Source organism: Leucoraja erinacea, chromosome 17, assembly GCF_028641065.1.
Source record: "Leucoraja erinacea ecotype New England chromosome 17, Leri_hhj_1, whole genome shotgun sequence".
Taxonomy (NCBI): domain Eukaryota; kingdom Metazoa; phylum Chordata; class Chondrichthyes; order Rajiformes; family Rajidae; genus Leucoraja; species Leucoraja erinaceus.
This window is the reverse complement of record NC_073393.1, coordinates 28379016-28393382: the sequence shown is the minus strand read 5'-3', so window position 1 is coordinate 28393382 and position 14367 is coordinate 28379016. Positions and strand designations below refer to the sequence as shown.

The 14367-nt window shown below is 47.1% G+C and overlaps 1 protein-coding gene across 7 annotated transcripts in view; it reads right to left on the bottom strand.

Annotated features, from left to right (window-relative positions):
* The window catches only part of gse1b (Gse1 coiled-coil protein b), a 506044-nt gene that overhangs the window by 118905 nt on the left and 372772 nt on the right, over window positions 1-14367 (bottom strand). The window contains exon 1 of one of the 7 annotated variants that reach the window (XM_055648863.1): window positions 13681-13934. The exons of the other annotated variants lie outside the window; for them this stretch is intronic. Coding sequence (XP_055504838.1) covers window positions 13681-13717 — 37 coding nt within the window. The 5' untranslated portion in view covers window positions 13718-13934. Of the gene's footprint in view, window positions 1-13680; window positions 13935-14367 lie in introns of those variants that run through there. 7 annotated transcript variants of the gene reach the window in all.

The window sequence follows — 14367 nt, the reverse complement described above, 5'->3', positions numbered from 1 at the left end:
CTTCAGTCTCATCTGCAAATACACTATCATCATGCCGTGTACATTCTCAGCCAAATCGTGATATAAACCACAAACTGTCATGGGCCTAGAGTCAGAGAGTGTGGGAGTAGGTCCTCCAGCCCAAATCACCCATGCAGACCAAGATGGTCGGCACAGTGGTGCAGCAGGTAGAGTTGCTACCCCACACCGCCAGAGACTCCGATTCGATCCTGATCTCTGGTGCTGTGTGTGTGTGTGTGTGTGTGTGGTGTGTGTGTGTGTGTGTGTGTGTGTGTGTGTGTGTGTGTGTGTGTGTGTGTGTGGTGTGTGTGTGTGTGTGTGTGTGTGTGTGTGTGTGTGTGTGTGTGTGTGTAGTTGTATGTCCTCCCTGTGATGGCATTGGTCTCCTCCAGGGGATCTGGTTTGCTCCCACATCCCAAAGAGGTGCGGGATTGTAGGCCAATTAACCTCTGTAAATTACCCGGGGAATGCCCAGAGGAGGTTTAACCGAATGATCCGAGGAATTATTGGGTTAACATATGATGAGCGTTTGACAAAACTGGGCCTGTTCTCGCTGGAGTTTGTAAGGATGAGGATGTTTCTACTAGTGGGAGAGTCCAGGACCAGAGGCCATAACCTCAGAATGAAAGGAAGTGAGGAGGAGTTTCTGTAGGAGGAATTTCTTTAGTCGGAGGGTGTTGAATCTGTAGAATTGCCACAGAAGGCTGTGTACGCCAAGTCATTGGGTGTTTTTAAGGCAGAGATCTACGGATTCTTGAATAGTATGTGTCAGGTTTTATGGGGAGAAGGCAAGAGAGTGCGGTTGAGAGGGATAGATCAGCCATGATTGAACGGTGGAGTAGACTTGATGGGCTGAGTGGCCTCGTGGTACAGTGCGGAAACAGGCCCTTCGGCCCACAAAGTCCATGTTGACCAGCGATCCCGCACATTAATACCATCCGACACATACTAGGGGCAATTTACACGTATACCAAATATACAAGCCCAAGCCAATGAACCTACAAACGTGTACATCTTTGCAGTGTGGGAGGAAAACGAAGGCCTCGGAGAAAACCCACGCGGTCACAGGGAGAATGAATAAACTCCGCACAGACAGCACCAGTGGTCGGGATCGAACCCGCGTCTCAGGCACGACAAGCGCGGTAAGGCAGCAACTCCACCGCTGCGCCACCGTGCCGCCCATGAACATTCCACAGTTTCATGGTTATTGGGACTAGCTTTAATTCCAGATTTATTTAATTACTTGAATTTGACTTCACCCAGCCGTTAATGTTGGGATTTGAACCACTGTCTCTAGAACTGTGGGGGCTAGACTACATGACGACTCCACGCCAGACCTCTACAAGCTTTGGGGTATGGACTGCACCACAGCATATTATGGACACCAAGAAACCACCAAAACACTCATATTTAAGTCCATACGCCTGTCTAGCTGTTTGCGTGTCAAGTTGTTCAGAGGTCATCAAATGAATCAACTGTGCTGGAAACACAACCTTATAAACCTTGATGTTTGCAGAACAAAATCAACAAATAAAACTAAGCAGGTTTTTATGTAAAAAAACTTTGACCATGTCACTTCCCCAGCTCACATCAGGAAGATTACCAGGTTGATTTTCTACTCTCTGTAAAGTTAATGGATTCAAAGTCAAAGCATAGCAGAGACCATTCCACTGATCAGCACAAATAAAGCAAAGTAATTGAGCTTCGAGGGGCAGGTTCAAACCCATTCGTATTAGTTTAGTTTAGTTTAGTTTAGAGAATCAATGGAGAAAATGGCCCTTCAGCCCACCAGGTCCGCACCGACCAGCGATCCCCTCATTTTAACACTATCCTACACACACCAGGGGCAATTTTTACATTTACCAAGCCAATTTACCTGCATACCTGCACGTCTTTGGAGTGTGGGAGGAAACCAAAGATCTCGAAGAAAATCCACACGGTCGAGGGGAGAACGTACAAACTCCGTACAGACAGCACCCGTGGTCGGGATCGAACCCGGGTCTCCGGCACTGCAAGCGCTGTAAGGCAGCAACCTAACCGCTGTGCCACCGAGCCGATCTCTGTTACAGAAGTCGTTTTCCACCAAATCTAACAGGAGAGGTTCCAATGGGTCTGAAATGTCACTGCACTAAATACCACAGTGATAGCTTAGCAACTGTCAAGTGGCAGTCTACAAGGTTCAGCGGAAGGAGACAGGTGAGAAGGGGAACGCATTTAGTCACCACACAGGCGACAACAGACAAACCATCTGCTGGAGGAAGTCAATGGGTCATGCAGCATCTGTGGGGAGGCGGTGGAAATGTTGACGTTTCGGGTCAACCACTTATATAGTGATGTAGTCATTTCCACAACACCAACTTTCATGTCATTCATAAACCAACTGATCATTTGTCCTACATTTATACCCAAGTCGTGAAGGTATATCACAAACCATAGATCCTAGCTCCAATTTCTGTGGTATACCAAAGATTATAAAGTTGAAATTAAAAAATCAGCCTTCCTCCTACTGATATTTTCTACATGAAATCTGCCTTCCCCCAATTCAAGACCTAACCTCTAGGACCAACCCTATCCTTCTCCATAACTGCTTTTAAAACTTATGTTCAATATTCCCACTGTGTTGCCCCAATAACACATCCACCCTAGGCACAGATTCACCTCCTTAGATAAGGATGACTACTGTCCCCGCCTGTGGTAAGACTCAAGATATTGTTGCAAAATAATTTCTTACAACTCAACCATACAAATTCGCCCACATCTTCTCGACCCGAAATGTCACCTATTCCTTTTCCACAGAGATGCTGCCCGACCTGTTGAGTTACTCTGCCATTCGGTCTAATCCCCATTGCACAAAACAATCCCAGTCAATACTGGGGAATGTTAAAAACTCCCACTACTGTGTACCCAATGCTCTCACACCTTTGTGGATTAAGTTGCATATCTGTTCCTCTAATTCCCTTTGGCAACTTGGAGAACGGCTCGATAATCCTAACAAAGTGATCATAGAGGCATAGATACATAGAGCACAGAAACAGGGCCTTCAGCCTAACTCTTCATACCCCAACTATGCTAGCCCCATTTGCCCGAGTTTGGACATCTAAACCTTTCCCGTTTACATACCTGTTCAAGTGTCCTTTAAAATGATGCACCCCGGATCTTATTCCTATATTCTACCCATATCATCTCATCGGAAGATCTCTCCAAAATAAACTCTCCACATCTTTGTTGTGTTCTCCCTTTTCAGTAGTGTGACCCCTCCACCACCCCACTGCTCCTTTACATTCCTTTTGGCATGCCTCAAACCTACACTCTGGAATATTAAACTGCCAGTCCTGCCCCTTCCATCAACCCAGTTTCACAGGGTGGCACAGTGGCACAGCGATAGAATTGCAGCCTTACAGCGCCAGAGACCCAGGTTCGATCCTGACAAAGGGTGCTGTCTGTATGGAATTTGGGTGCTCTCTCTGTGACTAGGTGGGTTTACTAAAGATGCTCCTATTTCCTTCCACACTCCAAAGACATACAGGTGTGTAGCCTGTGTACGGTGTGATTGTTGGTCGGCGCAGACCCGGTGGGCCGAAGGGCTTGTTTCCATGCTGTATCTCTAAAATCTAAAGTAAAGTTCTATCACTCATTCTCAAATATCGCTGTGACACCGCGACAGAAGGCAGGCCAAATACTCGCCCTTTGTGCAAACATTCGCAGACTGCGGTGAGTATTAAACTAGACTGCTGTCCTTGTTTCGCACTTGTTAGAAAATCATGAATTGTTACATGTCCAAAACGGTTGAAAACGGACACAGCCTGGAGCAGTCTGAGCTACAGAGAGGATGCAATGTGACCCCATCTGGAAGCTGCAAGCAGCAGCATCAGTCAAAGGGCTATTTTGGGCAAGCCAGGCCAGCAATAGTTGAGTGAGATGCAGTGGCGTGTATGCTGGTGCTGCCAGCTTTCCCAGATGCAATTTGCACGCGTGAGACTTGCAACTAGCAGAAGCCTGTTGTCACAAAGCACACAGCACAAGGAGGGTCATAGAATCATAGAGTCACACAGAGTGGAAACATGCCCATCAGCCCAGCTTGCCCACACCAGCTAATGTGTCCCATCTACACTAGTCCCCTCCTGCCTGTATATGGCCTACATCTCACTAAATCCGTCCTAACCATGTACATGTCTAAACATTTCTTAAACGTTGCGATAGTACCTGCCTCAACTACCTCCGCTGGCAGCTCGTTCCATACACCCACCACCCTCTGTGTGACAAAGTCACCCCTCGGGTTCCTATTAAATTTTCCCCCCTTCACCTTAAACCGATGTCCTCCGACTCGCGATTCTCCTACTCTGGGCTAGAGGCTCTGTGGGTCGGTCTGTGGTCGGGATCGAGACTGGAAACACACGGAAGGTGGAAAGTGGTTTTTAAACACAGTCACTGGCTCTCCTCAATGTAACACATGACAAAAGGGAAGATGTGACCCCAGGTATGGGCAGCTACGTGCGTGCCTATTCACCTCTTTATCACTCTGGAATGATAACAAAGTGTGGCAGCCAGCCACTTGGCCAAGGGGAAGATCACGCACCTCCTTAGATTAGATTTCTTTGACATTTGCCCATGTATACGACTCGGCAGGGAGTCAAAAGGTCACAAGGAATAGGAGTAGAATTAGGTCATTCAGCCCATCAAGCCTACTCCGCCATTCAATCGTGGCTGATCTATCTCTCCCTCTCAACACCATTTTCCTGCCTCCTCCCATAACCTGTGACACCCGTACAAATGATTTGACCTGCACAGCCACCTGTGGCAATGAATTCCACAGATTCACCACACCCTGGCTAAGGAAATTTCTCCTCATCTCCTTACTTAAGGTACATCTTTTTATTCGGAGGCTATGCCCTCTGGTCCTAGACTCTCCCACTAGTGGAAACAACCTCTCCACATCCACTCTAGCCAGGTCTTATCCTTTCCTCCCACATCCCAATGACACTGGCCACTGTAAATTGCTTCTAGCATGCAGGCCAGTGGTAGAATATGGAATGTGGGGAGGGGGTCTAGAGCAATGGAGTAGATGAGAACATGGGGAAAATAAAAATGGGATTAATGTAAATGGAGCATGCATTTGGTGGGGTGAAGAGTCTTTTTCCATGTGAAACAGGACCTTCACCCAACCAAGTTCTCGAAATTGTCCCTAGTGTGTAGGATAGAACTACTGTACTGGTGGTCATTGGTCGCTGCGGACGTGGTGGGCCAAAGGATCTGTTTCCACACTGCATCTCTAAACAAGACTGAAATATCAAGCCCATTTTTATTCTTCCCACATTCTCCTTCCTATTTTCTTTGATATTTAAACTCACGCGTTAAATTAAGTGACTTACAGGACAAGACCCTTCTTATGAAGAAGGTATGAAGAAGGGTCTCGGCCCAAACACCACCTACTTCTTTTCTCCTGAGATGGTGCCTGACCCGCTGAGTTACTCCAGCATTTTGTGTCAACCTTCGGTGTAAACTAGCATCTGCAGTTCCTTCCTGCACTCTAGATCAGGTGTCAATGTCTTGAGACTAAGAGACAAGTGAAAGAAAGTTTACGGAGGCATATATTTAATGACAGGGTTCCCTTATGTGGCATGTGGTAAATAGTGGTATTCTGTGGGATGTTAGAGTGATACACCATCACTTGCTCCACTTTATAACATTCTGGTAGGTTTGCCATTGCCGAAGGTGACAGGGAAAAGATGAGCGAGATATCCAGTGGGGTTTTCCCCGATTCTTTCCGGGTTTACCTGCTAAATGCTGATAGAAAAGTCACAGGATTCCAGAACTGCCAGGTTACCTGGCAATTTGGGCTTGCCTTGTTAAGCAGTAACCAGCCAGAAACTCACTGGTCAAAGTCCCTGCAGCCGAATGACTTCATTCAGCCTCAATCATCCTCTGCAGCAGCATTTGGCCAGCACCCACTCGGCAAGAAATGCCAGAAGGGAAAGTCAAGTGAACGTGTTATTTAAAAAAATAAAATAAAATAAACAAAACTGAAAGTTGAGAAGGTGGCATGTCATCATTCCAGTGTTCGGTTATTCCAGTGGGAGGTGAAAGTCATCTCTAAGTGAGATGTTCCAGAACTCCTGAGGTGCAGCCCAGTTCAGCTGCAAGCAGGGAGCCTTGGCTCACAATACTGGATTCCCCAGTAACATCTGAATGAATCGTCCCCTGACACATAGGTTGCTAGGTACAGTTATCCTCCATTCCCGACACCACTAGGAGGGATCAACATCAGAACCCGAGGATGATGTGTCACTATAGACACCCCACAGAATGTCACTATTTGCTAAACTATCAGGGAACCCTGCCATTAACTCTACCTATATATACTTCCTTTCGTTGCGAAACTGCGATGACATAGAATGAATGTATGGGTGGTTAGCATGGACTCGGTGGGCTGAAGGGCCTGTTTCCATGCTGGATCTCTAAACTCAACAAAATAAAAGCAGCAATGTTATTGAACTAGGGGTGAGGTGGCAGAGTGTACACAAAGCAATGGCAGATCCTGTTCTGACTGATGTTTGCACTTCAGAGTGAATTACTGGAGAGGAAGTACGAAGATAGGTGTGGGGAAGGTCTAGGAATGTCAAAGTCCATGTATTCAAAACAGCTGTGGGTTTGTTGTCAGCATTGGCCACAAACCCGTCTGCAGGAACACGATAGAGGAGTTAAGAAAGGGAAGGCAAGGACGAGGGGTGGACCAAGCGAGATCAGGCTGGAAAATGGTTAACAAATGCAATGAAACTGAAGAATGTGGTAGAAGAGCAGGAAACAGCCCCAGAACAGTCATCAATCTCCTGGAGAACGGTGAAGGAGGCCCCCTGCTCAGGACTGAAACAAGGGCTGTTCCACAGATCCTGAACCCATGGGGGCTCCCACAGCTATGCCTTTGATTTAGCGGAAGTGAATGGAGCTAAATGGAAAAGTTGTTCTAAATGAGAACAAGCTCAGCCCGGCATTGTATCGAGCGAGCTTCCGTTCAAATAAAAAGTCACAGGCCCGTCACCATTCGATATGGGACGGTATGGACGTCTCAGGTGATCGTCAGCTATTTGGGACTCGATGGTGGAGGGAGAAAGGGGTGGAGAGTGTCAGAATTATCGAGGAGAGAAGCAGGAAGGGAGTGGACAGGGGGAAGAAGTGATAGAGCTAAGGTGGGAAGAAATATGTTCTGTAGTAAAATAGGTTAAAATGATGTTAACCCTAGCAATCCTGTCTGGATGAATCTTGGAGAGAAGGTATGGGGTTTCGGATCTATAATGAAGTCCATGGAAGGAAGATTAACAGGGGAACTTTAGTCTATGTCCATCAGGGAAACCAGTCCCTGACAAGGCCACAATGGTGTCATCGCTGTCCATTGGATGAACATATTGGATTTACCTGCTTGATGTGGCTTGCATGGACAGTAACAGTAACTATACCATGTGATAACCTAGTGTGATAACCTATTTTAGGGAGTGGCGCAGTGGTAAAAGTTGCTGCCTTACAGAGCCAGTGATCCGGGTTCAATCCTGACTATGGGTGCTGTCTGTACGGATTTTGTACGTTCTTCCCGTGACCACATGGGTTTCCACCGAATGTTCCGGCTTCCTCCAAAGACAATCAGTTATGTCGGTTAATTGGCTTTGGTAAAATTGTAAATTGTCCCTGGTGTGTAGGGCAGTGTTAGTGTAGGCGGTGACTGCTGGTCGGCACAGACTCGGTGGGCCGAAGGGCCTGTTTCCGCGGAGTATCTCAAGTCAAAGGTCTAAAGTGAAAGAGGTGTTGAAAGCTGACCTCTGCACGGTAAGATAGGAGTTCATAAGAACACAGAACCAGCACCATACTTACAAGTTTGATGACATTATTGGGGATGGTCCTTGGTCTGCAGAGTGCCAGAGGTAGCTTCAGAAAATGTCAACGTCATGTTGGCCAGTAGCAATAATCAAAGAGAAGAGGGATAACAGGCCAGAGGGGCCATTCTGCCTTTCCCAGTCCCCATCTTACCTAACATATCCATCTGTTCTCTCCACCCTGCCCCCTTCTCACTATCTGTTTGACTTCTACATTTTCTCAGTCACCAGGCTGATGCATTGACTGTAAAGAAAAATGCTGGAGAAACTCAGCGGGTGAAGCAGCATCTATGGAGCGAAGGAAATATGCAACGTTTCGGGCCGAAACGTTGCATATTTCCTTCGCTCCATAGATGCTGCCTCACCCGCTGAGTTTCTCCAGCATTTTTGTATACCTTCGATTTTCCAGCATCTGCAGTTCCTTCTTAAACAAGATGCATTGACTGTTTCTCTCTCCACAGATGCTGCCTGGCTTGTTACATACATTTAAACCTAGCTTTAATAATCACTGAAAAAAGATGCCATCACGGTGCGGTATGAAAGCGCCCTTAACAAAGTAAACAGAGTGACTGTGGATAGAGCACTTTGTCTGAAAAAGGATTCTATCCCGAAACGTTGCCCATCCATGTTCTCCAGAGATGCCGCCTGACCCGCTGAGTTACTCCAGCACTCTTGTGTTTTACACACTTTGGTTAATATCACTAACTCATCCAATACCCCAAAGCTTACGACACATCTGATTGACTTCACCAGCTCTCGATCTTTGAAACTATTCCCCAATGCTGAAGTAATTACAATGTCGAGCAAGGAGCAGATAAGTGGGGAACAGGAGAAAGAGAGGAGTGAGTTGAGTGGAACCTCATGTCTATTGAAAGCATTGTGTGCTTTGAGATAAAGCATAAAGAGATAGACAGTTTTGGGATGAGGGGGAGGAGAACGCAGCAGAAGACAGTCGGTGGGATCAAGGCTCAAAAGTCCAAACAGTGCCTTGAATTGGAATTGTGGCTCCAGATACGTCATATAATTCAAATAAAGGGCCTGTCCCACAAGCATGCGACTCCATGCGGCAAGCGCTACCTAACGTGGTCGCTTGAGCCATACGGCCTCGCGGGGCCGGTCCCACTTCGATCGCCGGAGCTGTATATGGAGTTGTGCGGAGCTGGTCCCGACATCGCGCGGGGCTCCGAAAAACTGACCGTGTTCAAAAATTCCGCGCGGCAACGGCCTGACGGCCCGCAGCCGCCTCGACGCCGTACGCACGTCTTGACGCAAACAATTGTGGGAAACAATTAAATTCTTGCAGCATCAAGATATTGTAAGCACAATGCGCATAGATAATGTATTAAACAAAAATTCAATCAATGAATAAGATTATAGCTGATGTCCATCTGCAGTAGTCCTTGTTTACATAATGTCTATGTGCCTCTGCTGGAGCAGTATTCACTGCTGTCCCCACCCTCAGAAGGAAGCTCCAAACACTCTTGTTTTAGATTTTGAGACTGTCGGGATACAGAACCCTTCTGGCCCCTGTCCACACTGACCACTGGTCATCCCATTGACCATTGGAAGATATTTAGACTCAAAGGCTAAAAGATTTTTTAAGGAAGCAATCATTCTTAAGCCTTTGCTTTCTTGGTATTTCAATGCATTATCTGGCTGTCACATTCCAACCATGATCTGAAGAAGGGTCTCGACCCAAAACGTCACCTATTCCTTGTTTCCAGAGATGCTATCTGACCCGCTGATTTTTGTGTCTATCTTCGGTTTAAACTAGCATCTGTAGTTCCTTGCTACACATTCCATCCTCTACCAGCTCAAAGGATGAGAATCAAACATGGCAGAGATAGGGAGCCTGCCAGGCAATAATGAGTTTGTTGGAGCCAAGCGAGAAGTTGTTATTCGACATTTCCCCCTCCTTACCAATAGCTAACCCCATCCCTGTCAGCCCTGTGTCTTTTTCCAATTCTGCTCCTGTCAGATAATCATTTGGAAACTAAGAAGTGGCTATTGTGGTTACTATGACAGCAGCACGTGAAGATCACAGAACAAGCTGCAGTCAATGCTGGATGAAACTACATGGCGCACCCCACATCTCCGAGTGTAGTTAACATCAACCAAAAACTTCAAAATAAAAAGAAACAAACTTAACGGGAGGGAAATTAAAGTGGCAAGGAATTGCAAGGTGCAGCTTTACATCCACATTTTTCTCATCTACTTAATAAACAAAGATTGTTGTCTACTTAATTCTAATGAAGATTAAGAAGAGATGTACGCGTTTTTTTCCCCACCCAGAGTGGTGGATGCCTGGAATGCACTGCCAGGGGTGGTGGTGGAGGCAGATACAATAGTGGCATTTAAGAGGCACCCGCATATGCTGGGAATGGAGGGATAAGGATCACATGCAGACAGTGGAGATTAGTTTAATTTGACCTCATGTTCGGCACGGACATTGTGGGCTGAAGGGCCTGTCCCTGTACTGTACTGTACTATGTAGAAAAAAGGAACCGCAAATGCTGGCTTACCAAAAAAAAAGACACAAAGTACTGGAGTAACTCACCGGGTCAGACATCATCCCTGCAGAACATGGATAGGTGACATTTCAGGTCGGAACTCTTCCTCAGAGTGAATCAGCCATAAAAAGGATCCTGACCCAAAATGTCAGCATTCTTCTTCATACTGAATCAGTCTGAAGAAGGGGCCCAATTCGAAATGCTACCTATCTATGTTCTCCAGGGATGCTGCCTGATCTGCTGAGATACTCCTGCACTTTGTGCCTGTACTGTTCTATGTTGCTCTCACCTTAAAGCTCAGCTGCTTTATGCTATGACTAATCGTAACGGTAATGTAACAATTCCACTTTTGCTACAAGGTAGTTTGTAGAAATCTATCTTCGTTGGATACACTTGGCTGAATCTTTTAATAAGTTTTCACTTGCTTTTTTCTCTTTGCTGGCTTTGACAGAAAAATAAATCAGGGGCCATGGGGAAACTGGATCCACCCAGGCCTGGGATACATATAGTCAGTCTCAGGGAGGCCTTGGAAAGACAAAATTCTATCGAGAGTTCCTCATTAAATAACTTCAAGCTGGCAACACCACGGTCTGTTACTAGAATGACCAATGCAATGTTAGCATTCATTTCCAGGGGACTTGAATATAAAAGCAAGAGTGCAATGCTGAGGCTTTATCAGGCACTGGTGAGGCCAAATTTGGAATATTGAAAGCAGTTTTAAACAGAGTTTAGAACCAGAGAGAACGGCCTCAGAACCAAAGGACGCCTTCAAAATGGAGACGAGGTTTTTCTTAGCCAGAGAGTGGTGAATATGCGGAATTCATTGCCACAGACAGCTGAGGAGGCCAAGACATTTGGGGTTTTTTTTTTTTTTTTTAAAAGGCAGAGATTCTTGATTAGGAATGGTGTCAAAATTTACGGGGAGAAGGCAGGAGAATGGGGTTGGGAGGGAAAAATAGATTAACCATGATTGAATGGTGGAGTAGACTCGACGGACTGAATGGCCGAATTCTGCTCCAAGTCTAATGGTCTATGGCAGAAAAGTAGTGGGAGGAAAGACACACTTAAGTGCAGAAGCAGAAGACCAAAGGATGCACGAGGATGTGAAAGTGAAGAGGTTAGTTTGAACCAGGCACGGACTGGAGGATGGGTTTGATATAATGGGAGATTGGAATGCACTGACGTCAAGGAGGAGGTGATGTGGAGAGAAAGCAAGACCAGCAGAGAAATCAACTGTCGAGGTAAAGAATTAACAATGTATTTGTAAAAAGCAGAGCATCTCAAAACCCAGGGCGTTAAACGATATATCAGTCATTATTTTTCCAGTGTGGAGATCAAGGATTGTAATTGGGGAGCCTGGCAGAATGAAAAAAGGGGGCAGGGCTTTTATCAAGAAGAATCACCAACAGCTTCAATCATGGGGCACAGTTAACATCAGACCCACTGCCAGACCAGAGACCCAGGTTACTATCAGACCCATGGCCCCAGGCCTGACACCCAGGTCACCATCAAACCCATGGCCAGACCAGAGTCAGCCCCATTGCCAGACCAGACACCCAAATGACCGTCACCCCTTCTCCCAGACCCGAGAGAAACTCCCACTCAGTCCCACTCCTGGGCCAAAGGCCCGTGCCCAGCTCACCATCAGCCCCACGAGACCTGGTGTCTACTCTGCACACTGTCAGACCCAGGTGGATAGTAAAATGGCAATGCGTACATCCATGATACTCTTTCCACAACACCCTCATGGCAGAACTGCACCAAACTGCACCCGCTGAGTTTCTCCAGCAATTCTGTGTACCTTGCACCAAAGACTTTCCCTCGTGTGTTGGCAGCAACCACCGAGCAGAACTTTGTACAACGTGATCTCAGATAGAGTTGACAAAAGTAACACTTTAGGGTTTTGATGTGGATGAAACGGAGGTGGACGTGATTGTGCAAGTAGACGGTGATGGGCGTAGGATGGGGGATAGGATAGCCCTGCACCAGCTCACCCCAAGGGTGTACGCCAACTGGTTCCGAGGGCTGGAGAAGCTGGAATCTATTGTTTGCGTTAACCTGGATTCAAGCTCATCCTGCTGTTAGATAGGAGAGCTCCCTTGCGATGTGCAGCGGGGCAAACAGGCATAAACCCCAATTAGCTGGTAGAGCCACTGCCACATGATGCCCGAGACCCAGGTTCAATCCTGACCTCGTGTGCTGCCTGTGTGGCTTGTATGTTCTCCCAATGACCGTATGTTCCCTCCCCTAGTGCTCCAATATCCTCCCACATCCCAAAGATATGGAGTTCAGTAGGTTAATTGAGCGCTGTAAATTGCCTCTGGGGTGTAAGCAAGAGGTAGAACCTGGGGAAAGTTGAGGAGAATCTGTGAAGAAGGGAAAAATGGATAAATGTAAATAGGTGGTTGATGGTTAGTATATACTCGATGGGCTGAAGGGCCTGTTTTCCATGCTGTATCTCTGGTACAATCTACCAATAATTTGGCCCTGGGAGGCAAACGAGGTGACTATGATTGGAAAAACACAGACGGTAGCGAAACATAGATGATAGAACAGTACAGCACAGGAACAGGCCCTTCGGCCCACAGTGGCCGTGTCAAACATGCCAAGTTCAACTTATCTCCTCTGCCTGCACGTGATCCATATCCGTCTTTTCCCTACATATCCATCGAAAAGCCTCTTAAATGCCACAATGGTAACGATTGGAAGAACTGCTGCTGGAGGCGAGCCAATTCCATAAGGGTTGGCAAAGCTTTCAACCCTCTGAGACAAGGAGGTGGTGAAGGAGGGAGTGGATGATAGTCAGCATGCAACGCACTGTGGCGAGCTGAAGGAATGGGAAGCCATTCCTGATCCCCCGCATCATTACACATTTATACTCCCTCCCCCGTCGACCCAAAGCACCACAACAAAACTAAAATCCCGCGGGCTTTCTTTCATTAATGCTGGAGTTTGTATCTGCTTCGGTTTGGCGGTGAATGCATATTCGGAATTCACTGAGCCACCAGACATTTGCTAGCATCCCACCGAAGATAACGCACAGTCCAAACAAACTACTTACTCCAGAGTTTGGAGAGTGGCTATTAAACAACGCAGACTCGAACAAATCCAAACGCTTTCCGGTGGGTGGGTGGGTGGGTGGGAGAGAGGGAGGGGGGAAGCGGGTGATACAGAGACGGAGAAAACTCAGCTATCTGGTAAAAAAAAGTAACGCGCTCACATTACCACACACAAAAACAAAACCCAGGCAGAAACCACGAGCAACTAACTGGGAGGGTGTGGAGAGAGAGAGCATTGATGTTTCTTACCTGGGAGGTAGTACAGCGGTGGCTTTAGTCCAAACATGATTTTAATTTTGTTCCTTTGCAAAATAGATCTGCAGGCATGGGTGAATTACAGAGGGTCCGGGGAACAAGGTGCTCGCTCCTGTGATTCAGTCTCGCAAGCAGATTGTCATTCCCAAACCCACACTGTGCTTAAGTGACTACGAGCAACACCTTGGAGCCACCGCAGCGCTGCCATACCCGACCGACTTCTGGCTCCGGTTGTCAACGCTATGAAACGAGAGGGGGGGGGGGGGGGGGGGGGTCAAACGCGGCCAAATGCACGGGGTTGGGATCAGGAATAGGCATTCATCTTTTGTTTTCAAAAAATAAAGAAAATTCCAACAGGGTGCTAGATGCAACCTCCCTTTCCTCGCACTCGGCACTCTGAATGTCAAGGGCGGAGGTCAACGCATTTTGTTTCTAACTGAGCTTCATAGAGAAGGAGAGAGAGAGAGAGAGAGAGGGGGGGAGAGAAAGAGAGCTGGAGCGGAGAGAGGGAGGGAGGGGGAGCTGGTTTTGTAAACCCTGTCAGGATCTCCTGTGTGGACGGGGTGAGAGGAGGAGCCCTTTCCCGGCTCCACGTCTGCAGAGAGAGAGAGAGAGAGAGAGAGAGCGAAAGCAAAGATCTTATAGCTATAAGATATTTGAGAGAAAGAGGGGGGTGGGAGA